Below are 25,250 nucleotides of genomic sequence, written 5' to 3'. Positions count from 1 at the left end.
TTTGTCGCAAAATTATGTTTTCTTTCAGCTTAATCAAAGCAATCTATTCCCCTCCCGAATCATAAGTTTGCAATATTTCTGCTAACCCAAAAGATGTGTCCTAGCCTAGCTAAGCTAAACACTTCAAGCAGTTCACCATTGTCAGTACATTCGTAAAAGAGAGTAAAGAAGGCCTCATTCAGACATTTCATCAAACACATTCAGGGCACCAAATCAATCCAATCCAATTAGGCCATGACATCTCCCCAAACAATACATAATCAACCCCTGATCAGATAAACTACTTCACACAGGCATTTTATCAAACAGGTTGAGTGGAACAGAATCAATGGAGTTCGCAGCAGTCAATAACAAATGGGTTAAGTAATTAAAGCATATAAAAGAGAGTAGAGAAGAAGAAGAGGGGTTTGACTGACTGACCATTTTTCAAAGAACGGCGAGGGAGAGCGGGTTTTGGATGGAAGTGAAGGGAATGTGGATGAAGACGGGCACTAAACGTCAAATCTCGGAAACGCTGCCTTTGACTGGGAGAAGAAAATTATATTCCTTTGGCAATGTAGTGATTGAACCCGGAATTCAAGCGGAAGCAGGTGACAAAAAGCATCACTTTCAATGGCGTTCCCCTGCCCTAATCCAATCCAATCCAATCGGCTTCTTGCTCGAGTTGAATGAAAAGTCCCTTCCAGTTCCTCCACTCGGGTGCAGAATTTTATGAAATAATTTTGGGTCCGTGATCCGCGGGACTGCCGATAATGGAAGTTCGTAAAACATCAAATCGAATGTTTTGTAATGCGGGATTCAATGTTGTGCTACACTATAGTGGGCTATAGCTTAACCTTCTACATCCACAAGTAACCAAATTGGTTGTAGCCCCAACCAGATCGATTGTAGCCTTCAACAGTGGAGGCGTGTAAGTTCACGGTGAATAGATATTGTTCGGTTCGACTCTCATCCTCACAATTTTAGAATGTGTTTATTGTGGAGAGGGACTAGCCCTACTCCGATCAGTGCCTTACAACATCCGGTGACTAACTTTGATATCATTTGTAGCAGGCCAAGCCCACCGCTAGTAGATATTGTATCACCATCACCCTCCCAATTTTAAAATACGTCTACTATGGAGAGAGTCTAGCCCTACTCCAATCAGTGCCTCGCAATGTCCAATGATTAGTTCTGATACCATTTGTAACAGGCCAAACCCACCGCTAATTTAATGTCTGATTCGGCCCGTTACGTGTCGCCGTGAGCCTCAGGTTTTAAAACGCGTTTACTATAGAGAGAGTCTAGTCATACTCCAACCAGTGCTTCACAGCGTCCAATGACTGGCTCTAATACCATTTGTAATAGGTCAAGTCCACCACTAGTAAATACTGTTCGTTTCATCTTGTTACGTATCGCAGTCAACCTCACAGTTTTAAAAAGCATTTACTATGGAGGGAATCTAGCCCTACTCTAACAAGTGCCTTACAGCGTTTGGTGATTGACTATGGTATCATTTTTAACGGAGTAAATTGGTAACCGATATTAAAGGTTAATATGGTATGATATGAGTATTAGGCATATATAAACTTGTTATATATATATATATATATATATAATATAGTAAGTTAAAAATTTGTAGCATCTTATATTATAAAATAAAAGTTATGAGAGAGTAGCATGAAAGACACGTGGTGTGTTGACGAGTTTTTCCAAGACCCAAGGCAGCATGGGAATTGGGTGGGGTTTGGTTTTATTCCGGGACTCTCTTACCCTATCCTCGCTACCAAACAGACTCACTGCCCCCACATTAATTGCACTCTGCCAAACTTAACCCCATCTATTTTCTTTTTTTTCTTACAAAATCAATTTTATCAATTTTTAACTTTTATTTCCACCCCGTGATGTCCCACGTTGGTCGGGAAGAAGAACAAACTACCATTTATAAGGTTGTGGGAACCTTACATCCTTGAGGTAAAGCTCAAAGAGAACAATATCGGCTAGCGGTGGATCTGGGTCGTTACACTTTCTTTTTAAAAAATAGAAAAAAAATTCCTAATTCCCAAATTAAATAATTAAAATATACTTTTGAGCTAATTGATAATGAAAAAAAAAATTAATTTTTGAAGAATTTATATAAAAAGTTAATTATTAAAAAATATTTAATATATTTGTGAATTTTAAATTTTTTTTACCCAACATTCTAATTTATTTATTTTTATCGAAAGTCGTATGAAATCTCACGTAGATAATAAAGAATGACCATTTTTTCGTTTCGAACTTTTATTTTTATGATTGTGACGAAATTTTTTATTTATTTTTACGGAGATTGAGTAAATTTTTATATATTAATTGGTAAGAATTTTATAAATTACCAAAGGTAAGTAAAAAAATGTGTTTTTTTTTTTTTAATGTTTTTAATTAACCCTCGAATAGATAAATATCACCAAAAAGGTAAATAAAAAATAAAAAAAAATAATGGAAGATGGGGTAGGATCAGGTGGGGTGTGGCTCAAGGGAATGATAAGGTGCACCTCTCATAGGGAATTGAAGAAAAACAGGGGAGTACTTGAGTGAAAAAGTAGGTGGGTCCCACATCAATCAGTTTTTTTATATTTTAAATATAATAATTTAAATTAAAATAAAAAAAAAAGACATGTGGGGCCCGCATGAGGCTTCATCATGATCATCATGTGACATCTCCAGCACTCGATTGGGAACCGATTCTGAGTCTGGATCTCATCCGTCCTTTTCTTTTCTTTTTAAATAATAATAATAATAAATAAAATAAAATAAAAAAAGACAGGACACGTACCAGAATTCGTGTCAACGCCGTTAGATTTTCAAGACATTAAAAAAAAAAAATAATAATAATAATTGTTTGTTTCGACTTTTGCCCTATACCTTGTCCCGAACTGGAACTCCCCACTATCCCTGTTACCAAACATCTCCAGATTTCCATCCAACGGTCATAAATAAATTTGGGACATAAAATTGATAGATTCCTTATGTGGGAAATTGTTAAAACAAGACAATTCTGTCCCTCTCCCTCTTTCATTTTTCCCTCATTCATATGCTAACATTATCCTGTCCCATTTTTGTTGTTTTTATTTTATGAAAACCATATCCTTACATTTTAAATTTATATGATTATTATTTTAATCTCCTATTAATATAAGAAATTGACTAAAAAATGTCGGAGGAAAAGTCGACATGTCTAAACGCAATGCCTTCTTAAGCAATTTTATTAAGGTTAAACGAGTATCATTTTCAATTTGGTCTATAATGTTTTAATATTCTTAATTTTATAAAGTTTATGTCTCATTGAATTGTCACTTTATATGGTTTGGATATATCATATTCAAGAAATAAAATTATCACGTGATTTAGACATGTCAATTTATATAAACAAGAGTGCGCCTAGTCAGGAGTGTGGTTGGTCTCATCTCTGGTGCGCTAGGTGAATGTGGGCACATTCCTCTCAGGGTTGACGTGGTCTAATCGGAGTTAACTATCTCACATAAGGTTTTTTCATCTCCCGTGTGCCTACATGGGCACATTCACATAAACAAGAGTGAGACTAGTCAGGAGTGTGGTTGGTCTCACCTCTAGTCAGGAGTGTGGACCTCCCGTGCGCCTATGTGGGCACATTCCTTTCAAGGTCGACTTGGTCTAATCGAAGTCAACTGATTCACCCGATAAGAACCCATTTAAAAGTTAATTTTTTTAAGAGAAAAATTGGATCTTTTGTAGAAAATAATGTAAAAATGAAAATATTGTAGGGAGGCAAAGGAAGCAAGAAAATGGGAATTTAGAATATCCTTTATTGTTGTTTATATAACATAAACATATAAACACTTATAAACATGGCGTCCCAAAAAAAAGGAAAAAAAGGGCAAAGCTTAGCTCACTACCATTTATCCATGCTTCCCTTTCCAAACATCTTAATTTAATTATATATATATATATATATATATCTATAATTAACCCTCTTTTTTTGGCTTAATGATATGATTAAAGACTCTAATCCAGCTTCAAATTCCAAAAAAGCGGGAAAAAAAACAAGCAAAATCAACATCATACACAATCAAGTAGCTTAGTAGAAGAAGAAGCAGAGTATAATGAAGATTCCGATCTTGAAATTCCGGCGGCACATGTTTCACATGATGTTACAACTTGACGGATTCTCGTCGCTGAAATACGTGTAGGGTTCTGGCTGCTGCTGCGGCGGTGGATATGGGTGGTGGTACGGTGGTGGGTATGGATATGGGTATGGGTACGGCGGTGGCACGTAATTTACGGCCGGCGGTGGCCGTGCGTACATCATTGGTTGGTGACCAAGCGCGTGTTGTTGTTGGTTCATCATTTGGGCCATGTATTGTTGTTGTTGCTGTTGCTGCTGCTGCTGCTGTTGGTAGGGGTTTGCGGAGATGCTGTCCGGCATAAACCTCCCGGCGCTGCCTCCACCGTTCATGGCTGCCGCCGCTGATGCGGGAAGACCTTGCACCGCTGGAAGATTGTTCATTTGACCCATTGGCCGGTCACCCATTTGACCCAAATTTGACATTCCCAATCCATGAGCACCGATGAAGCTCTGTAAATCATGGCCCATTCCGTTTGCCCCACCGGTCATCTTTTGACCGCCGTTCACCCCGTTACTACTCCCATTTCCACCGCCGTTGCCGTTTTTGCCATTGCTCCCACCGCCGCCGCCGCCGCCCTGCTTTTGGTTACTCCCACCTCCACCGCCCTGCTTTTGGTTACTCCCACCTCCACCACCGCCGCCACCATTTCCTTTACCTCCTCCGCCGTTACCATTCTTCCCATTGTTATTACCCTGAACCGGCACAGCTCCGCCGCCTTTCTTGGCATTACCACCGCCGGCCGGACCATTCACAACCGGGGGAAGGTTCCCATTCATCATAATTTTCGGAATCTGGCCATTTCCCATCATGGGTTTCATCTTACTCGCAGGAGGGAGATGAAGATTACCCAAATCATCATCAAGTTCATCTTCATCATCATAATCATCCTCATCATCATACTCATCCTCATCCTCATCGCTCAGGTCATCACCTTCGTGCAAATTAAACTTCCCACCCTTGGGAAGATTCACGTTTTGATCTTTAACAGGCAGTTTCAACCCCTTAAATTGGGGTGGAAGCTTCAGATCTTGAAACCCTTTCATCTGTTGTAGCTGCTGAAGCTGCACCTGCACCGGTGGCAGCCCCTGTCCCTGTCCGCCGCCTTTCGGCTGATTGTTTCCTCCATTAGCAGCCGCACCCTTCTGGTTCTGACCCTTGTTGTTCCCACCTTTAGCATTGTCAATTTGCATGTTTTTCATCTGATTAGCTATGTTGTTCTGCTGATTCTTGTTGTTGTTCGCCGGTTGTCCGCCCCAAATCTCTGCATGTTTGCCGGATTTAGCCAGCTTCTTGATGAGTACGGCGGCGTCGACATTTCCAGTGACTGTAACCTTCCCCTGTTCTGCATCTATCTCGGTAGTGAAAACCCCTAAAGAAAAAAACACACAAACCCCATCAAACTCAAACACAAGTAAAAATAAAAACAGAGCCGACAGAAACATCATAAGAAAACAGAGGAAATGAAAAACAGAGTACCATCGATTTTCTGCAAGATTTTCTTCACCTTATGCTTACATCCATCGCAGTGAATATTGACCTTCAACACACATTTCTGCAGAACCACTCAAAACAACACAAAAACAGAACAAAATGAACAAACAGTAGCTACAACATTACAGAAAAACAGAACATGTGGAGTAAACAAAGCACCTGGATCTTCAGAAACTCTTCTTTACTCATATCTTCAAGTCAAAAAAACAGAGACAGAAAGAAAAAAAACAGAGAAGAACAGATCTGGGAAATGTTAATCGGGTTTTATGCGGGTTGTAGTTGGTGAATCTCTTGGAACTCAACCAAGAAAATGCAGAGAAAGTAGAAGGGAGAGGGAAAAGAAGAAGAAACCCAACAGAGAAGAGCAAAGTTGAGAGAGAAAGAAACGGAGATGGGATAAATGGGGGCAGAGAGGAGGTGAGAAACGAAGGGGAAAACACCAAAACGGAGAGGCAGAGTACTCTTTTATTTTGGAACTCCGTTTTCTTTTTTTATTAGCCCTTCTCTTCTCCATTGGTTGCTGCATTGTACTTGCAGAGATTTCGAAAATCTGAGCTGAGCTGAGCTGAATTCACAATTGGCTCGGCTGAGTGCGCTGGTTGGGGAGTTAATAAAACGGTGGCGTTTTGGTGTGTTATGTTATCATGAGTCCCCGACAAGACTGATTTGTGGGTAAACCTAAGATCGATGTCTCCTCTCTCTTCTATTCCATGTGCTTAATTATTATAACACATCATGTAAAAGAAAAGAAAATTCTTTTAATGTTGTTTGAGATTCAAAATCAATCGGTTTGAGGAGGACGGGATTGGACGAGAAGTTTACTAATATCTTGACGAGATAGAATAAGAGGACTACGAGCCTATAACCCATATAGACAATTCCATCGAAGATGGAATGGGTCATCGATGAGGCACATCGAGCTAAGGAGGTATGATTAGGGAGTGATACAAATTGTGTTGGAGTTCTTGTCATTGTAATTTGTTTGCCTAATTCTCACTATTACGGTAAGATCTCACATTGGTTGGAGAGGGAAACAAAGTATTTCTTATAAGTGTGTGGAAACCTCTCCCTAGTAAACACATTTTAAAACTGTGAGACTAACAGTGATACGTAATGGACCAAAATAGACAATATCTATTTGCAGTGGGCTTGAGCTATTACAAATACATTAGGTACACATCTAACGACCGCCCTGTGGATCCTATTTTAGCTAGACACTGTTTTGACTGAGCATCAAAGTGTATTGAGCACAACATCAAACCCATGTGAGTAATCTTTTTCACAAGTCAACTTGATGCCTCATCCCGTTACTTTAACTAGAAAGCTAATGTAAACCTGTAGCCAAATTCTCGGTATCAAAATATGTGATGTTTGAACACAATGTAATTTAACCTAAAAAGTGAATCTTTTCAAAATCTTTATAAGAAAGTGATAATTAATAGGTTTGATTTTTCGATTGTCCTTATATGATCATTACCCGTTACACAATTTTATCGTTGATCGAGGCTTATGTTTCACCTCCTCCAACCGAAAAAAGTGCTTCAAATTAAAGTCTCTTTTAGCCTTTTTAAGACACTACCCGAAAGTACACTACAGTGATAATAGTTGAACGACAACAAATAAGGTTACCTTATACCGGTCGATAAGGTAAGTAATTTGTGAGAAATGGTAAGGTCAAAGTTGACCAAAAAGTTACCATGCACTATCCCTTTTAGGGTACCCATCCCTTGTAAAGGTCACATTGAGGGACTATACACACTTCAAAGAATAATTGAGGGTGGTAGGGAGGGGTAAATTTACCATCCCAAGAATCAAGCTTTTACTTTTTACCCCTTTACTTCAATTCCAAGCAAATTATTACCTCTTACCTCAAAAGCCTAAACTGACATGAAACCCCCATAGTAACTTTTGCCCCTTCTGCCTTTCTTTTCCCCCTCAGTATACATAAAAAAAGGTCTCACTTTGACTGTGAACACAAATTATTGCCAACAACGCTTAACCAAATGTCCCTCAAACCACATCATATAGGGAGAGGGCTCCACTCTTATAACCTAGTTTTCGATAACGTCCGAGGCTACTACTAGCAGATATTGTTCGTTTTAGCCCATACGTATGATCGACGCATCTACTGGGAAGAGGTTTCCACACCCTTATAAGAAATGTTTCGTTCCCCTCTTCAACCGATGTGGGATCTCACAATCCACCCCCCTGAGAACCCAGCGTCTTCACTAGCACACTGTTCGAAACCTAGCTCTGATACCGACTATAATAGCCCAAACCCACTGCTAGCAGCCTCATGGTTTTAGAATGCATCTACTAGGAAGAGGTTTCCACATCCTTACAAGGAATGTTTTGTTCCCCTCTCCAACAGATGTCTGTACTCGTACGTGCTACGTGCTGTAACAAAAACCCATCGACTCACCCAGCAGCATTTCATTACATGAACACCACATGTCCAATAAATAATGGTTCATAAATGAAGAAGCAAATGAAAAGGCCATTTATAGCATGTTACCAACAATGTCAACCTTGCATACAACAGTCATGTATCATTCAAAAGGAAAAAAAAGACAAAACAAAGAGGTTATCATATGGGGAGAACCTTAACTCAATCACTCCCTATACATAAACTACAAACCCGAATCCAATTCGTGTAATCAAACATCGACACACCGCACACGAAAACCCATGAATGTTGAACGTTCATATACATACATTACAGTAGAAAGTCAGCTAAGAGATGACGGGTATGGCGTCATTCAATAGTTAGACATGATATCGAGGTATGAAGTCGGGAATACTACACTAATATGATGTATATGAAGAAAAAGAAATATACATGTGTGTGTGTGTGTGTGTAAAAGAATGCAATATGTGTGACTATGACACAAAAAAACAAAGAATTTAACAGCCATACCATGAAATCGAACATAGGATGAAGAGGTAATTCTCACTGATTGCTATTATTTATCTTGATTTCTATAAGTTCTTCGATCGGTTGACGACAAATCGGACATTTATTAGATTGAAGCTTCAGTTCCTTGGCACACTCACTGCACATGCACTGCAAATGAACACACAGATTTTGAAATCAAATGTAGCAGATAGATTATCGAAGTTTCGTCGAATGCTTGCCATGAATAAACACGCAAATGGAGCCTTACCATATGTCGACATGGTAATACAGCAGTATCCTTGGGTTCGGTCATGCAAATCACACACTCCTTCCCGGAGTCGTTATTGTCAAAACCTTCTGAAGACGAACTCCCTATACCGAATATCTCACGCAACTCATAACGCATTCCATCAATCCATAGTAGTTGCCGGATCACCTTAACTTGGAAAGGATTGCCATTTTTCTTCTCCAGAACAGCTTGAGTGATTTGCATATGTGAATTATCTGGTTGAGGCTCACCAATTCGTTCATCATTGGACTGAGAGGGTGAGCAAGTCTCAGCTGATATAACGAGCGGGAAAACGTCTTCAGAAGGCGAAGGTTTTGAGAGGTCATCCAACTCGAAAAATCCCAAGTCAAAGCCAGTTCCCATAGGCTGAAAGAATTTCTGAGCAGGACCCTTTTGAAATGGGATTTTTACTGGCTTAAAGGCGTCGGGATATATTGGAACAAACCTACAGTTGGGCTCTTCCTTGGCAAAAAATAGGATGGTAATGCTGTTCATCGTGTAAAGAAATCGAATTAGAAACAGTAACAAGAAAGTATATTCAAAACAGCAATTAGGAAGCTGATGACAGAATAAGTACGGTGGAACGTGAAAAAACAAAGTTTAGGTGTGAGCTCCCACGTCGGTTGGAGAGGGGAGCAAAACATTTCTTATAAGAGTGTGGAAACCTCTCCCTAGTAGACACATTTTAAAGCCTTGAGGGAAAGCCCGAAAGGGAAAGTCCAAAGAAAATAATATCTGCTAGTGGTGAACTTGTGTAACAGCCCAAGCCCACCGCTAACAGATATTGTCCGCTTTGACCCGTTACGTATCGTTGTCAGCCTCACGGTTTTAAAACACATATGTTAGAGAAAGGTTTCCACACCCTTATAAGCAATACTTCGTTTTCCTCTCCAACCGATGTGGGATCTCACAATCCACCCCCTTGGGGGCCAACGTCCTCGTTGGCACACTGTTCGGTGTCTGGCTCTAATACCATATATTACAGTTCAAGCTCACCGCTAGCAGATATTGTCTGCTTTGGCCTATTATATATCGCCGTCACCCTCACAATTTTAAAATTCATCTATTAGGGAGAGATTTCCACACCCTTATAAGAAATCTTATCTACCCTACCATTCTTTTTAAGTCCCAAGCTAGACATTCTGAATTGATACAAAAATTGCAGTACTAAAAATTATGACAGGACTCATCTCAATAGAAAGCCCAAGCCTCTAAATAACACACGAAAGCAACTATGTGGTACAATAGCATAAGGCAATTGTGAGATCCCACGTCGGTTGGAGAGGGGAACGAAACATTCCCCATAAGGGTGTGGAAAACTCTCCCTAGCAAACGTGTTTTAAAACCGTGAGGCCGACGGCAACACGTAACGAGCCAAAGCGGACACTATCTGCTAACGATGGGCTTGGGGTGTTACAACAATAATCAAGATCAATTGCTTGTAAGGACTCTAGTTAAAGGCGGCAGGCATATACCCCTCATTATGCACAACAAGGTTACAGAAGTTCTAACAGTACCATCAATCTACAAAACGTTGCTTCATGAACACCGAGAGAGTACAAGCAAGCATTGTGAACTTCCAAGCAGCAATGAAGAAATTACATCATGACAAGCATTTTCTACTAAGCCCCTTAACTTAGACTAGCTAAACTAAACCTTAGTAAGGTTTCAGAGAAATCTCCAACTCAAAATGCAGCAATTGAGATCCAAATCATGAACCATTTCAAACAATTTCAAATCATTCTACAGCCACCCACATGCCCAACACAACACTAATTACAAGCCAAAACTCAAATAAGTGCATCTCAAGTTACCTTCCATCATACAACGCATCAAACACGAAAGAAACCAAATGCTGATCAGGATTCTGTCCATCCACCTCAATCCTCAAAGTATCCTTATGCACATTCACATCATTCCTAACCTTCTTCGCCTGTCGATGCTCTACAAACGGCAAAGACGGTGGCGGAAGAAACGGCGGCACCATCACCGGCCGAATTTGAGACCACCCATTACTCTGATTGGCATAATGAGGGTGGAAATTGAAACGCCCCATCGGAGAGTTCCCATAATTACACGAATTGTACCCACCAGAAAAGTAATAGGAGTGAGGAGCAGGGGCAGGAGGAATCGGCGGCAAGGGTATCGGCTGGGGAGTTGGAGTGTAAGGGTGGCTGTGCGGCGGAGGAGGGTGGGAATTGGGGAAGTGATGGGTCTGCGGCGGCGGAGGAAGGGATGTGGGTTCAGAAGGGTAATAGAAGGAGGAAGAAGAATGGTAGGGCGGAGGTGGGTTTTGAAGATAATTGTTTCTTCTTCTGTTACTCCATGAAATACCCATTTCTGGATCGAGAGATCGGAGAAGAAGAAATGAAATTTTGGGATTTTTCTTTCTTCTGCTCAATTGGGAAGAAGCAAGTCCTTGTTCAGCCCATTCCGTTGACCTCCGTTTTCTATTTGACGGTTCTACGTTTATCCTATTCCGACGTGTCGTTTCTCAATGCTGAGATGGCAACAACTTTCCTACCTGTTCTCCACGGTGTCCAATTTCATAAACTTCCAATTCCAACCATGGAATTCTGCAAATTAAAAGAAAATAAAAAAATCAGGTGATTTTTTTTTTGAATTTTTAAAATTTAAAATAGTGTTTTAAAATGAAAATCCAATCCAAAATTCACGTTTTTCAAACCTAAATTGATTTTGAAATCCCAATTTTTCAAAAATAAAATCTAATTATTTATCATAAAATTCATTTTAAATATTGAATTTTAGAGACGGGTAAGAAATTCACCTTAAATACATAGGAAAATTCGAACTTTTCTAAAAGCTTTGCTGTTCAGTGCTTTTGATTGAAGATTCGATGATACAGTTCGTCAAACCACTTTATTTAACTTTAATATATTGAACTTAATTGCAACCCTTCATTTAAAATAGACAACATCTTCGTTGTTAAACATTTTTACTTTTTCTACTAAAAGAACGTAGGTTCTCGTAACAACCCAAGTCTGCTAATATTGTTCACTTTGGCCCATTACATACCGTCGTCAGCCTCACGATTTTAAAACATGTCTACTAGGTAAAGGTTTTCACATCCTTATAAGGAATGATTCGTTCCCTATCCAATCAAGATTTCCATACCCGTATAATGAATCACCAAAGAATCAAGATTTCCATACCCGTATAATGAATCACCAAAGGGAAGAAACAACAATGCCATCTGACTTTGTTAAATTCCAAACAAAAGAAGGAAACAGGGAAAGACAGTTAGGCAATAGACATAGCAGACATGAAAACACAAGAACATTCATAGAAAAGTTACAAAGTTTCAAAACACAACATGTTTTAGTATAAGAATCAGCAGAAACCCAGCCTCGGTTTCTTCCGAACCGATACGCAACCGCGCTGATGATCCCGAAAGATTCTAATCTCAGAAAATTCCCTCAAATCTTCAAGACTGATGAATTGTTGCTTCACCATTCTCATGGAATCACCTCCACTTTCATGTATCCAAACATAAGGTTGGCAAGCTTCATCATAGTAATAAAGCAAGCTCTTCATACTCCTTCCTGGCATATATGCTTTGTAAATGCTCTTACATTTCAACCTCTTTGAGCATCCTGGCTTCAAACTATGCACCTTTTTCAATATTGATCCTACCCTTATCTGCAGCTCGATCGGCCTGTCGCTCAAGTTCCATATACGCGTGCCGAATCCCGACGCTTGAGCGTGGTCTCGGCACCCATCGAAACAGCTACCAAGAGGGAAAACACCGAACCCCGGCATTTGAATTGTTGGTTCTACATAAAACCATCAATCCCTCAAGGGGTTTGAACTATATAAATGAGCAGAAACTCTGGTTTTTCCTGTGTTTTTGTGGAAAAGTTGCATCAGATGGCTGTGATTTAAAGGCTACAAGGATCAAGTGGCTGAGAGGGCATCTTAAGGGAATATGGATAAGCCCTTCCATTAAGGAATTGGTAGGGCCAATTCAAGAGCATGAGAGGAGGAGTTTGGAAAAGGTGGAAGAAAATTGCATTGAAAGAATAAGTTGTTTTCTAAAAGAAAGTGAAAAAGATTGAAATATTGAAATGGTTTGTGGAGGAAGGAAGAGAAAAGGGAAAAGGGAAATGGTGTAACCACTAAAAGGAGTGGGGAGTTCAAAGCTTCATGATGAGGGGTTGCATTAGCCAATATGATTCTGCTACACCTCTCATTATGATATCTTTTTCTTTTGGTTCACTCCACTGTTCATCTTCAACCACCTTCAATCACTTGCACAAGATTGTGGGTAGATTGATTGTGGAGATTCTCCATTTTAAACTTTTGAAAAGAATCCTTTTCAAAAGTTGAAACTACTTTGAATTCGTTCAAACTCAACTCAACTACGTCTATTAGTAGATATTGTCTACTTTGACCCGTTACGTATTACCGTCAGCTTCATGGTTTTACAGCCCAAACCCACCATTAGTAGATATTGTCTGCTTCGGCTTGTTACGTATCGTCGTTAGCCTCACGATTTTAAAACGCATATGCTAGAGAGGTTTCTACACTTTTATAAGAAATGTTTTGTTCACCTTTCCAACCGACGTGGAATCTCACAATCCACCCCTCTTGGAGCACAACTTCCGGTGTCTGACTCTGATACCATTTGTAACAGCCAAAGCCCACCACTAGCAGATATTGTTTGCTTTGATCCGTTACGTATCGTCGTTAGTCTCACGGTTTTAAAACGCATCTGCTTCATTCCTCTCTCCAACCGATGTGGGATCTCACAATCCACCTTCCTTGGAGGCCAGCATCCTTGCTGACACACCACCTAATGTCTGGCTATGATACCATTTGTAACACCCTAAGCCCACTGTTAGCAGATATCGTCCACTTTGACCTATTGCGTATCGTCATTAGCCTCACGGTTTTAAAATGTGTCTGCTAGGGAGAGGTTTCCACACCCTTATAAGGAATGTTTCGATCCCCTCTTCAACTGATAAGGGATCTCACATATCTACTACATCAGGCTGACTCGATTAGAGTATTACTATAGAAGCACGATCCCAAAGGTCATTGACTTCCTCTCTTCTTTTAGTGGTTTGAAGGAGGGAAAAAAATGTTATAGCAACCAATATTGTACATAGAAAAATGATCATATGTCTAAACAAGTTCAACAAATGAGCTTCTTTTTCTTCTTCTCCAACTGAGCTGCACTCAACTTTTAGTTGGGAATTGAACAGATAGCAATAGGGGTTGGTGGAGACAAAAAGTAAAGGCTCCAAGAAGCAAGGTTTCCAAGTCTGTGTCCCCCACTTCGGCTGGATTCAATATCTCCCAATTGGAAGATGGTTAAAGAATGAATCTCTGTTTACATTCTCAAAAAATTCTGTACACAACCGTTAAGAAGCTTCGATCATTCTCTATACTATTGTTCGAATTTGATCATAGTGTCCTTGACGTTTCAAAACTACCCTTGTAGTAGAAATTCATTTGAATGTTGAACCGAAAAACAACATGATAATGACCAAAACGACCTGATGATTTAGACGCTTGTCTAGATGAAGTCTGAAAAGACTACATTCTGTCACGTTGACTTTTCGTCAAGCATTCTAATAAGTTTTCTACACAAACGAGAGTTTTGAAAAGTTTATGAAGGTCAACGGTATTTTTTATAATTTAGCAATACTATATCTATCCAGAACTGAACGTTCTTCTTTCCTAGTAATACGATACAGAAAAGTTCAAGAACTGCCTATAGTTATCATATCTCCAATCACAAGACAGAAGCTAAGCTAGGTTTCTACCTAAGTTATGGAACTGTACAGAGATATTACAAACCACAAGCTCTTAAACAAGTTGATAACAGTAGCTGTGGAGTGAATCAGAATGGTTCGTTGAGGACATGGCCTTGTCATTTTTCTTGGTTATCTTCGGTTGGGTCTATCTTGATTATCAGAGGCTGCTTGAGATCTAGAGGAGCCTCTACAACCAGTAGCTGACCAGACACGACATCGTCGTAATCTTCCTTTTCGGCCAGCGCTTTATCTAGAGCAGCCTTGGCGACTTTTGTAATGCAAATTATTAGAACCACTGTAATTCAAAGAAAAATGTTTCAAGGCTTTCCTTGGATGCTAAGCTTGTGCAGGATGAATGTTTGTGTTTTAAGTTTATTCCAATGTTCTATTTAGCAGCTGAATGCAATAGATAGAGAAGGAATTTTTGCAGTCATTTTCTTAGTTCCATGGTGTCAAAAGGGTAATAATCTGCACTCCCACCTACCCAGCCAAGGCTAGGGATGACAATAGAATAGAACTTTCATTAAGAAAAAATGAAAGACTAGACGGACCTAAAAAAGAACCAAGTCCACAAAATGGAGCCCGACTAGAGAAGGGGGCTCCAATCAAGCAAAATAAGAACTAAAGTGTAACAGCCCAAACCCACCGTTACTAGATATTGTCTTCTTTGGACTTTCCCTTCCGAGCTTCCCCTCAAGGTTTTAATACCCGTCTACTAGGAAGAGGTTTCCACATTTTATAAAGAATGTTCCATTCCCCTCTCTAACTGATGTGGGATCTCAGAATCCACGTCGGGCGGTGTGCTAGCGAGGACGCTGAGCCCTAAGGGGGTGGACTGTGGGCAGTATGCCAACGAGGACGTTGAGCCCCAAAGGAGGGTGGATTATGAGATCCCATATCGATTGGAGAGAGTAACGATTACCAGCGAGGACGTTGCGCCCCGAAAGGGAGTGGGTAGATTGTGAGATCCCACATTAGTTACATTAGTTGGAGAGGGGAACGAAACATTCTTTATAAGGGTGTAGAAACCTTTCCCTAGTAGATGCTATTAAGACTTTGAGGGGAAGCCCAGAAAAGAAAGCCTAAAAAAGAACCATATATGCTAGTAGTGAATTTGGGTGGTTACATAAAAAATAATTAAAATAATTATAAAATCAACATGACATTGGCACTTAAAAAGAGAAAATTGCTTTACTCACCTTCCTTTTTTTCCTCACAGCGTAATCGGAGGACAAAATAGACAACATCTTCGTTGTTAAACATTTTTACTTTTTCTACTAAAAGAACGTAGGTTCTTGTAACAACCCAAGTCTGCTAATATTGTTTACTTTGACCCATTACATACCGTCGTCAGCCTTACGATTTTAAAACATGTCTACTAGGTAAAGGTTTTCACACCCTTATAAGGAATGTTTCGTTCCCTATCCAATCGAGATTTCCATACCCGTATAATGAATCACCAAAGGGAAGAAACAACAATGCCATCTGACTTTGTTAAATTCCAAACAAAAGAAGGAAACAGGGAAAGACAGTTAGGCAATAGACATAGCAGAGATGAAAACACAAGAACAACATTCATAGAAAAGTTACAAAGTTTCAAAACACAACATGTTTTAGTATAAGAATCAGCAGAAACCGAGCCTCGGTTTCTTCCGAACCGATACGCAACCGCGCTGATGATCCCGAAAGATTCTAATCTCAGAAAATTCCCTCAAATCTTCAAGACTGATGAATTGTTGCTTCACCATTCTCATGGAATCACCTCCACTTTCATGTATCCAAACATAAGGTTGGCAAGCTTCATCATAGTAATAAAGCAAGCTCTTCATACTCCTTCCTGGCATATATGCTTTGTAAATGCTCTTACATTTCAACCTCTTTGAGCATCCTGGCTTCAAACTATGCACCTTTTTCAATATTGATCCTACCCTTATCTGCAGCTCGATCGGCCTGTCGCTCAAGTTCCATATACGCGTGCCGAATCCCGACGCTTGAGCGTGGTCTCGGCACCCATCGAAACAGCTACCAAGAGGGAAAACACCGAACCCCGGCATTTGAATTGTTGGTTCTACATAAAACCATCAATCCCTCAAGGGGTTTGAACTATATAAATGAGCAGAAACTCTGGTTTTTCCTGTGTTTTTGTGGAAAAGTTGCATCAGATGGCTGTGATTTAAAGGCTACAAGGATCAAGTGGCTGAGAGGGCATCTTAAGGGAATATGGATAAGCCCTTCCATTAAGGAATTGGTAGGGCCAATTCAAGAGCATGAGAGGAGGAGTTTGGAAAAGGTGGAAGAAAATTGCATTGAAAGAATAAGTTGTTTTCTAAAAGAAAGTGAAAAAGATTGAAATATTGAAATGGTTTGTGGAGGAAGGAAGAGAAAAGGGAAAAGGGAAATGGTGTAACCACTAAAAGGAGTGGGGAGTTCAAAGCTTCATGATGAGGGGTTGCATTAGCCAATATGATTCTGCTACACCTCTCATTATGATATCTTTTTCTTTTGGTTCACTCCACTGTTCATCTTCAACCACCTTCAATCACTTGCACAAGATTGTGGGTAGATTGATTGTGGAGATTCTCCATTTTAAACTTTTGAAAAGAATCCTTTTCAAAAGTTGAAACTACTTTGAATTCGTTCAAACTCAACTCAACTACGTCTATTAGTAGATATTGTCTACTTTGACCCGTTACGTATTACCGTCAGCTTCATGGTTTTACAGCCCAAACCCACCATTAGTAGATATTGTCTGCTTCGGCTTGTTACGTATCGTCGTTAGCCTCACGATTTTAAAACGCATATGCTAGAGAGGTTTCTACACTTTTATAAGAAATGTTTTGTTCACCTTTCCAACCGACGTGGAATCTCACAATCCACCCCTCTTGGAGCACAACTTCCGGTGTCTGACTCTGATACCATTTGTAACAGCCAAAGCCCACCACTAGCAGATATTGTTTGCTTTGATCCGTTACGTATCGTCGTTAGTCTCACGGTTTTAAAACGCATCTGCTTCATTCCTCTCTCCAACCGATGTGGGATCTCACAATCCACCTTCCTTGGAGGCCAGCATCCTTGCTGACACACCACCTAATGTCTGGCTATGATACCATTTGTAACACCCTAAGCCCACTGTTAGCAGATATCGTCCACTTTGACCTATTGCGTATCGTCATTAGCCTCACGGTTTTAAAATGTGTCTGCTAGGGAGAGGTTTCCACACCCTTATAAGGAATGTTTCGATCCCCTCTTCAACTGATAAGGGATCTCACATATCTACTACATCAGGCTGACTCGATTAGAGTATTACTATAGAAGCACGATCCCAAAGGTCATTGACTTCCTCTCTTCTTTTAGTGGTTTGAAGGAGGAAAAAAAAAATGTTATAGCAACCAATATTGTACATAGAAAAATGATCATATGTCTAAACAAGTTCAACAAATGAGCTTCTTTTTCTTCTTCTCCAACTGAGCTGCACTCAACTTTTAGTTGGGAATTGAACAGATAGCAATAGGGGTTGGTGGAGACAAAAAGTAAAGGCTCCAAGAAGCAAGGTTTCCAAGTCTGTGTCCCCCACTTCGGCTGGATTCAATATCTCCCAATTGGAAGATGGTTAAAGAATGAATCTCTGTTTACATTCTCAAAAAATTCTGTACACAACCGTTAAGAAGCATCGATCATTCTCTATACTATTGTTCGAATTTGATCATAGTGTCCTTGACGTTTCAAAACTNATCGATCATTCTCTATATTATTGTTCGAATTTGATCATAGTGTCCTTGACGTTTCAAAACTACCCTTGTAGTAGAAATTCATTTGAATGTTGAACCGAAAAATAACCTGATAATGACCAAAACGACCTGATGATTTAGACGCTTGTCTAGATGAAGTCTGAAAAGACTACGTTCTGTCACATTGACTTTTCGTCAAGCATTCTAATAAGTTTTCTACACAAACGNCAACATGATAATGACCAAAACGACCTGATGATTTAGACGCTTGTCTAGATGAAGTCTGAAAAGACTACATTCTGTCACGTTGACTTTTCGTCAAGCATTCTAATAAGTTTTCTACACAAACGAGAGTTTTGAAAAGTTTATGAAGGTCAACGGTATTTTTTATAATTTAGCAATACTATATCTATCCAGAACTGAACGTTCTTCTTTCCTAGTAATACGATACAGAAAAGTTCAAGAACTGCCTATAGTTATCATATCTCCAATCACAAGACAGAAGCTAAGCTAGGTTTCTACCTAAGTTATGGAACTGTACAGAGATATTACAAACCACAAGCTCTTAAACAAGTTGATATCAGTAGCTGTGGAGTGAATCAGAATGGTTCGTTGAGGACATGGCCTTGTCATTTTTATTGGTTATCTTCGGTTGGGTCTATCTTGATTATCAGAGGCTGCTTGAGATCTAGAGGAGCCTCTACAACCAGTAGCTGACCAGACACGACATCGTCGTAATCTTCCTTTTCGGCCAGCGCTTTATCTAGAGCAGCCTTGGCGACTTTTGTAATGCAAATTATTAGAACCACTGTAATTCAAAGAAAAATGTTTCAAGGCTTTCCTTGGATGCTAAGCTTGTGCAGGATGAATGTTTGTGTTTTAAGTTTATTCCAATGTTCTATTTAGCAGCTGAATGCAATAGATAAAGGAATTTTTGCAGTCATTTTCTTAGTTCCATGGTGTCAAAAGGGTAATAATCTGCACTCCCACCTACCCAGCCTGGCTGGGATGACAATAGGCTAGGGATGACAATAGAATAGAACTTTCATTAAGAAAAAATGAAAGACTGCACGGGCCTAAAAAAGAACCAAGTCCACAAAATAGAACCCGACTAGAGAAGGGGGCTCCAATCAAGCAAAATAAGAACTAAAGTGTAACCGCCCAAACCCACCGCTAGTAGATATTGTCTTCTTTGGGCTTTCCCTTCCGAGCTTCCCCTCAAGGTTTTAATACACGTCTACTAGGGAGAGGTTTCCACATTTTATAAAGAATGTTTCATTCCCCTCTCTAACTGATGTGGGATCTCAGAATCCACACCGGGCGGTGTGCTAGCGAGGACGCTGAGCCCTAAGGGGGTGGACTCTGGACAGTATGCCAACGAGGACGTTGAGCCCCAAAGGGGGGTGGATTGTGAGATCCCACATCGATTGGAGAGGGTAACGAGTACCAGCGAGGACGTTGCGCCCCGAAAGGGGTGGGTAGATTGTGAGATCCCACATTAGTTGGAGAGGGGAACGAAACATTCTTTATAAAGGTGTAGAAACCTTTCCCTAGTAGATGCTATTAAGACCTTGAGGGGAAGCCCAGAAGAGAAAGCCCAAAAAGAACCAGCCCAAAAAGAACCAGCCCAAAAAGAACCATATCTGCTAGTAGTGAATTTGGGTTGTTACATACAAAATAATTAAAATAATTATAAAATCAACATGACATTGGCACTTAAAGAGAAACATAGAATCTAACTTTCAAGATGCCTTGCTTAGGGATCATATGGGGAACACTTCCTTGACAGAGGAATGTGAGCATGTGCATTATAAGAAGCTAAATATCGTTATACATACGAGTTGGCACTTACCAGATATCGAAAGACCCAACACGAGAAATGCCTGCATTCACGAAAGATCAAATTTACATCATACTAGAGAAAGGAGGTCATTATACATCTCATTCAAATACCTAACAATTAGAGAGTATCAATCTCTAGCCAACTATGGAACCTGAATTAGCTTACCCAATCAGACTTTGAAAATTCATTCCAGCCATGAGTCACATCAGATAGATCCTTAAGGGTTGTTCCCACGTAAACTAATGCAACTGTAATTGGCTGCAACCAAATAATCAAATGGAAATCAACGTGAAGCAAGCATATGAGCCAACCACATGAACACCAAAAAATTTCAGTGAGCTATAAAGTTATCAATGTGTGATTGATCTAACAAGGATCAATGACTTTTCATAGATTTCTTTTACTTTCAAATTAGTATTCTTTCTGTCATAGAGTGAATGTCCATACTAGCTTGTACACTCTGACTCTTAAGAATCACGGATCTCTACAATGGTATGATATTGTCTACTTTGAGCATAAGCTCTCATGGTTTTGTTTTAGGCTTCTCCAAAAGGCCTCGTCCCATTGAAGATGTATTCATCACTTATAAACTCATGATCATTCCCTAAATTAGCCAATGTGAGACTCCCTCCCAACAATCCTTCCCTCGAACAAAGTACAATATAGAGCCTCACTTGAGACCTATGAGCTCTCGAACAACCTCCTCTTAATCGAGGCTCGACTCTTTCTTTGGAGTCCTCGAACAAAATACACCCTTTGTTCGACATTTGAGTCACTTTTAACTACACTTTCGAGGCTCACAACTTCTTTGTTCGACATTTGAGGATTCTATTGACATAGACATGACTCTGATACCCTCTCCCAACAATCCTCAACACTGACTACTTTCTCGAAACAACCACATAACCCTACAACATTTGGTTACTAAGATAACTCATTAGGCTTTTGAATTAGCTTTTTCCAATGGCATAATACGAATTCATTCACTACGTAAGCGCCATCCGTCTTGGTTATGAATTTCGTAAAAATGATTAACAAGAAATTAAGGCCGCGGAGAAAGTTGAGGAACGTACCATCATTCCCAACCAGGAAGCCAACATGTACTTCCCAAGTGAAATAGGAGTTACAGATAAAAGATAATTCATAATGTTAAACGGAAGCAAGGGAACAAGCCGAAGTAACAGAATGATCTGCAAATCACAGCAGTCAAAAGCTAAGCACAAGACAATAAAGCAGCTTAAAAAAAAAAAAAAAAAAAAAAAAAAAAAAAAAAAAAAAAAAAAAAAAAATNCTACACTTTCGAGGCTCACAACTTCTTTGTTCGACATTTGAGGATTCTATTGACATAGACATGACTCTGATACCCTCTCCCAACAATCCTCAACACTGACTACTTTCTCGAAACAACCACATAACCCTACAACATTTGGTTACTAAGATAACTCATTAGGCTTTTGAATTAGCTTTTTCCAATGGCATAATACGAATTCATTCACTACGTAAGCGCCATCCGTCTTGGTTATGAATTTCGTAAAAATGATTAACAAGAAATTAAGGCCGTGGAGAAAGTTGAGGAACGTACCATCATTCCCAACCAGGAAGCCAACATGTACTTCCCAAGTGAAATAGGAGTCACAGACAAAAGATAATTCATAATGTTAAACGGAAGCAAGGGAACAAGCCGAAGTAACAGAATGATCTGCAAATCACAGCAGTCAAAAGCTAAGCACAAGACAATAAAGCAGCTTAAAAAAAAAAAAAAAAACTTTCCACATAAAAACCTTAAACCCAGATCTATGAATTGCAATAGCAACCGAACGGAACTGCGGATAGTCCTTCAACTTGGAAACAACAAAGGATTTCCCAACCTGCAGCACATAGTAAGAAACTCAAATGAATTACATTGACAGGTATGCATTGAAAGCATACTGAATCCAAGAACTTACAGTTCTTCCAATAAGAAATGCAGCCCCAGCACCAGCAGTGGCACCAATAGAATCAGCAACAATGGCAATGGGTAGCCCAAACAAGTAGCCACCCCCAAGCTGAGGCAGAAAAGGTAGAGGTAAAACTTAATGATGGCTTAAGAAAATAGATAAGGCTGTTCATGAATCAGTATAAAGTATGTAATCTTACTGTCAGGATTGAGGCAGGAACAGCCATGATTGTCAATGGAATGTACGCAATGGCCCTGCATTTATAGTGCTTCTAATAAGAGATGGTTGGATGAGAAGGGATCATTTCAATAGATGGTAGAGTGACTCACAACACAACGGGACCCCAGACGCCAAGATCCTGGTGAACCCATAACAAGAAATCCTTCAAAATCTGCAGAGAAGTTAAGAATTCAAAGCAAAAAATTAGTAGACCCTATTGCTCTATGAAAGAACCAAAACACAATTCCCAAAAAATGAATCAACCATCAATTAGTAGAACCCTGTTCTGTATAATGTGTACTCACTAATTATATGCAACTTTTCGTATAAATTATATTATATGAACTATTTCATTTAAATAATTATGCTATAAAAAATAAATGGTAGAAAATAATTAAAGGTAGTCTTTCAGGAAATTTGACTCTAAATTTAACATTAGGGTATTTATCCAAATACAAATCTCATGATTAACTAAGAAGAGTAATGAACTTTTGACATTTTTATGGAACGTATATATTGAAGTTGAAGAAAATTTTGAATTTTGTACATTATGTTCAAGAAAAACTAATCAAATATTAACGAGTATATATATATATATATATAGCCCTTGGTCATTATGTCCATTCTCTAATGAAAATTATTATTTCTTTGATTAAAAAAAAATATATCTTTAATCAAAATGTCCAAGGGGTCGGGTAGTGATTGAAACGCCTCCTTTTTCAATCTCCATATTTTCAACTAACAATTTATTATTATTATTATTATAAGATATATATATATATATATATATATATATTTCAATTTTTTTAAAAAATAATTTTTATTTTTCAATATAATTTCTATTAAAAGAATTTAAAGCAATTTAATATTTCATAATGAAAGTGTTGAACATAATTTTAAAAAATTAAAATCTTATAATAAAAAAAAATTATATATTTATTTATTTATTTATTCACTATATGTATATATATATATATATGTATATATATGTATGTATATGTATATATATATATTATAATAGAGGAGGGAGAAGAATGGAGTGGAAGGGAAGGGAAGGAAAGGGAGGGAGATTGTGAGGGAAGAGAGAGAAAGATGAGAGAGAAAATTAAATTAAAAAAAAAACAATCACTTAAATCTAGAATTAAATTAATAAAAATGGGTCACATCATTAAAAAATTGTGAGAAATAATTTAGAACAATTTTCTAAAATTTGATCAAAATTGTATTTGACCTAAATATCCAAAATAAAAAATGACTTTAGATTTTTGCGATTAACAACTAAATAATTATTTTATCTTCGGACGTTGAAATCGGAAACGAACTTCGATCAATATAGAAAATGAAAAATCTGCAGATATAAACCATGGGGAAACGAAGATCGATGAACAAACCAAAATCAGTAAACAGACGGACCTTATCGACGGGGAGAGTGAAGCAAGCGAAAGCTACGGCGGCGACGAGGAGGATGGCGAAAGCGATTCTGAAAGCCATCGGGAAAAGGTCGTTGCAATCGGAGCTTCGTTAGGGCATGGGAAGGCGAAGGCGATGGCTCTGGATCTACCTCGGCGCGGGTGCCGCGTCGGCCATGGTTCAATGGTTTGGGGAAGATTGAAAGGAAACAAAAACTGAGTGCGGTTGCGGCCTGCAAAACTGAATCAAAATGCGCCGTCTCACGTAATTTACACGGTCACTGTTTCTCCCTTTGCTTATTTATTCCAATGTTCTATTTAGCAGCTGAATGCAATAGATAAAGGAATTTTTGCAGTCATTTTCTTAGTTCCATGGTGTCAAAAGGGTAATAATCTGCACTCCCACCTACCCAGCCTGGCTGGGATGACAATAGGCTAGGGATGACAATAGAATAGAACTTTCATTAAGAAAAAATGAAAGACTGCACGGGCCTAAAAAAGAACCAAGTCCACAAAATAGAACCCGACTAGAGAAGGGGGCTCCAATCAAGCAAAATAAGAACTAAAGTGTAACCGCCCAAACCCACCGCTAGTAGATATTGTCTTCTTTGGGCTTTCCCTTCCGAGCTTCCCCTCAAGGTTTTAATACACGTCTACTAGGGAGAGGTTTCCACATTTTATAAAGAATGTTTCATTCCCCTCTCTAACTGATGTGGGATCTCAGAATCCACACCGGGCGGTGTGCTAGCGAGGACGCTGAGCCCTAAGGGGGTGGACTCTGGACAGTATGCCAACGAGGACGTTGAGCCCCAAAGGGGGGTGGATTGTGAGATCCCACATCGATTGGAGAGGGTAACGAGTACCAGCGAGGACGTTGCGCCCCGAAAGGGGTGGGTAGATTGTGAGATCCCACATTAGTTGGAGAGGGGAACGAAACATTCTTTATAAAGGTGTAGAAACCTTTCCCTAGTAGATGCTATTAAGACCTTGAGGGGAAGCCCAGAAGAGAAAGCCCAAAAAGAACCAGCCCAAAAAGAACCAGCCCAAAAAGAACCATATCTGCTAGTAGTGAATTTGGGTTGTTACATACAAAATAATTAAAATAATTATAAAATCAACATGACATTGGCACTTAAAGAGAAACATAGAATCTAACTTTCAAGATGCCTTGCTTAGGGATCATATGGGGAACACTTCCTTGACAGAGGAATGTGAGCATGTGCATTATAAGAAGCTAAATATCGTTATACATACGAGTTGGCACTTACCAGATATCGAAAGACCCAACACGAGAAATGCCTGCATTCACGAAAGATCAAATTTACATCATACTAGAGAAAGGAGGTCATTATACATCTCATTCAAATACCTAACAATTAGAGAGTATCAATCTCTAGCCAACTATGGAACCTGAATTAGCTTACCCAATCAGACTTTGAAAATTCATTCCAGCCATGAGTCACATCAGATAGATCCTTAAGGGTTGTTCCCACGTAAACTAATGCAACTGTAATTGGCTGCAACCAAATAATCA

At 39.2% G+C, this 25,250-nt stretch overlaps 3 protein-coding genes and 1 long non-coding RNA gene across 7 annotated transcripts; all 4 read right to left on the bottom strand.

Moving 5' to 3' along the window:
- Positions 1-3,941: 3,941 nt before the first annotated feature.
- LOC111799646 (heavy metal-associated isoprenylated plant protein 32-like) lies at positions 3,942-6,094 on the bottom strand. Its single transcript, XM_023683069.1, has 3 exons — positions 5,775-6,094; positions 5,601-5,676; positions 3,942-5,493 (listed from the first exon to the last, which is right to left on the bottom strand). Exons 1-3 carry the CDS (start codon positions 5,802-5,804, stop codon positions 4,139-4,141), a joined length of 1,461 nt encoding a protein of 486 aa, XP_023538837.1. The 5' UTR covers positions 5,805-6,094; the 3' UTR covers positions 3,942-4,138.
- A 2,050-nt stretch (positions 6,095-8,144) lies between these two features.
- LOC111799827 (probable E3 ubiquitin-protein ligase LUL4) lies at positions 8,145-11,331 on the bottom strand. The gene is made up of 3 exons (XM_023683304.1): positions 10,615-11,331; positions 8,780-9,287; positions 8,145-8,679 (listed from the first exon to the last, which is right to left on the bottom strand). The coding sequence occupies exons 1-3, from the start codon at positions 11,136-11,138 to the stop codon at positions 8,566-8,568; spliced, it is 1,146 nt and encodes a 381-aa protein (XP_023539072.1). The 5' UTR covers positions 11,139-11,331; the 3' UTR covers positions 8,145-8,565.
- A 3,090-nt stretch (positions 11,332-14,421) lies between these two features.
- Positions 14,422-24,009, bottom strand: LOC111800596 (TVP38/TMEM64 family membrane protein slr0305-like). 4 transcript variants are annotated; one of them, XM_023684364.1, is made up of 10 exons: positions 23,721-24,009; positions 22,418-22,479; positions 22,288-22,342; positions 22,098-22,196; positions 21,933-22,019; positions 21,734-21,850; positions 20,317-20,409; positions 20,161-20,191; positions 19,037-19,116; positions 14,422-14,810 (listed from the first exon to the last, which is right to left on the bottom strand). In XM_023684364.1, exons 1-10 carry the CDS (start codon positions 23,796-23,798, stop codon positions 14,697-14,699), a joined length of 816 nt encoding a protein of 271 aa, XP_023540132.1. In that variant the 5' UTR covers positions 23,799-24,009; the 3' UTR covers positions 14,422-14,696. The 4 variants fall into 4 exon arrangements, with proteins under 4 accessions (XP_023540132.1, XP_023540135.1, XP_023540130.1 ...); XM_023684367.1 differs by lacking the exon at positions 19,037-19,116 and having other exon boundaries at positions 14,422-14,875; XM_023684362.1 differs by lacking the exons at positions 14,422-14,810; positions 21,734-21,850 and adding an exon at positions 21,225-21,400 and having other exon boundaries at positions 18,673-19,116; positions 21,917-22,019.
- Positions 24,010-24,983: 974 nt separating this feature from the next.
- LOC111801038 lies at positions 24,984-25,241 on the bottom strand. Its single transcript, XR_002816071.1, has 2 exons — positions 25,141-25,241; positions 24,984-25,015 (listed from the first exon to the last, which is right to left on the bottom strand). It is a non-coding gene; the product is annotated as an uncharacterized LOC111801038 (long non-coding RNA).
- Positions 25,242-25,250: the final 9 nt, after the last annotated feature.

Source organism: Cucurbita pepo, chromosome LG08 (assembly GCF_002806865.2).
Source record: "Cucurbita pepo subsp. pepo cultivar mu-cu-16 chromosome LG08, ASM280686v2, whole genome shotgun sequence".
Lineage (NCBI taxonomy): Eukaryota > Viridiplantae > Streptophyta > Magnoliopsida > Cucurbitales > Cucurbitaceae > Cucurbita > Cucurbita pepo.
The sequence above is the reverse complement of the archived record's forward strand: the minus strand, read 5'-3'. Positions and strand labels throughout refer to the sequence as shown.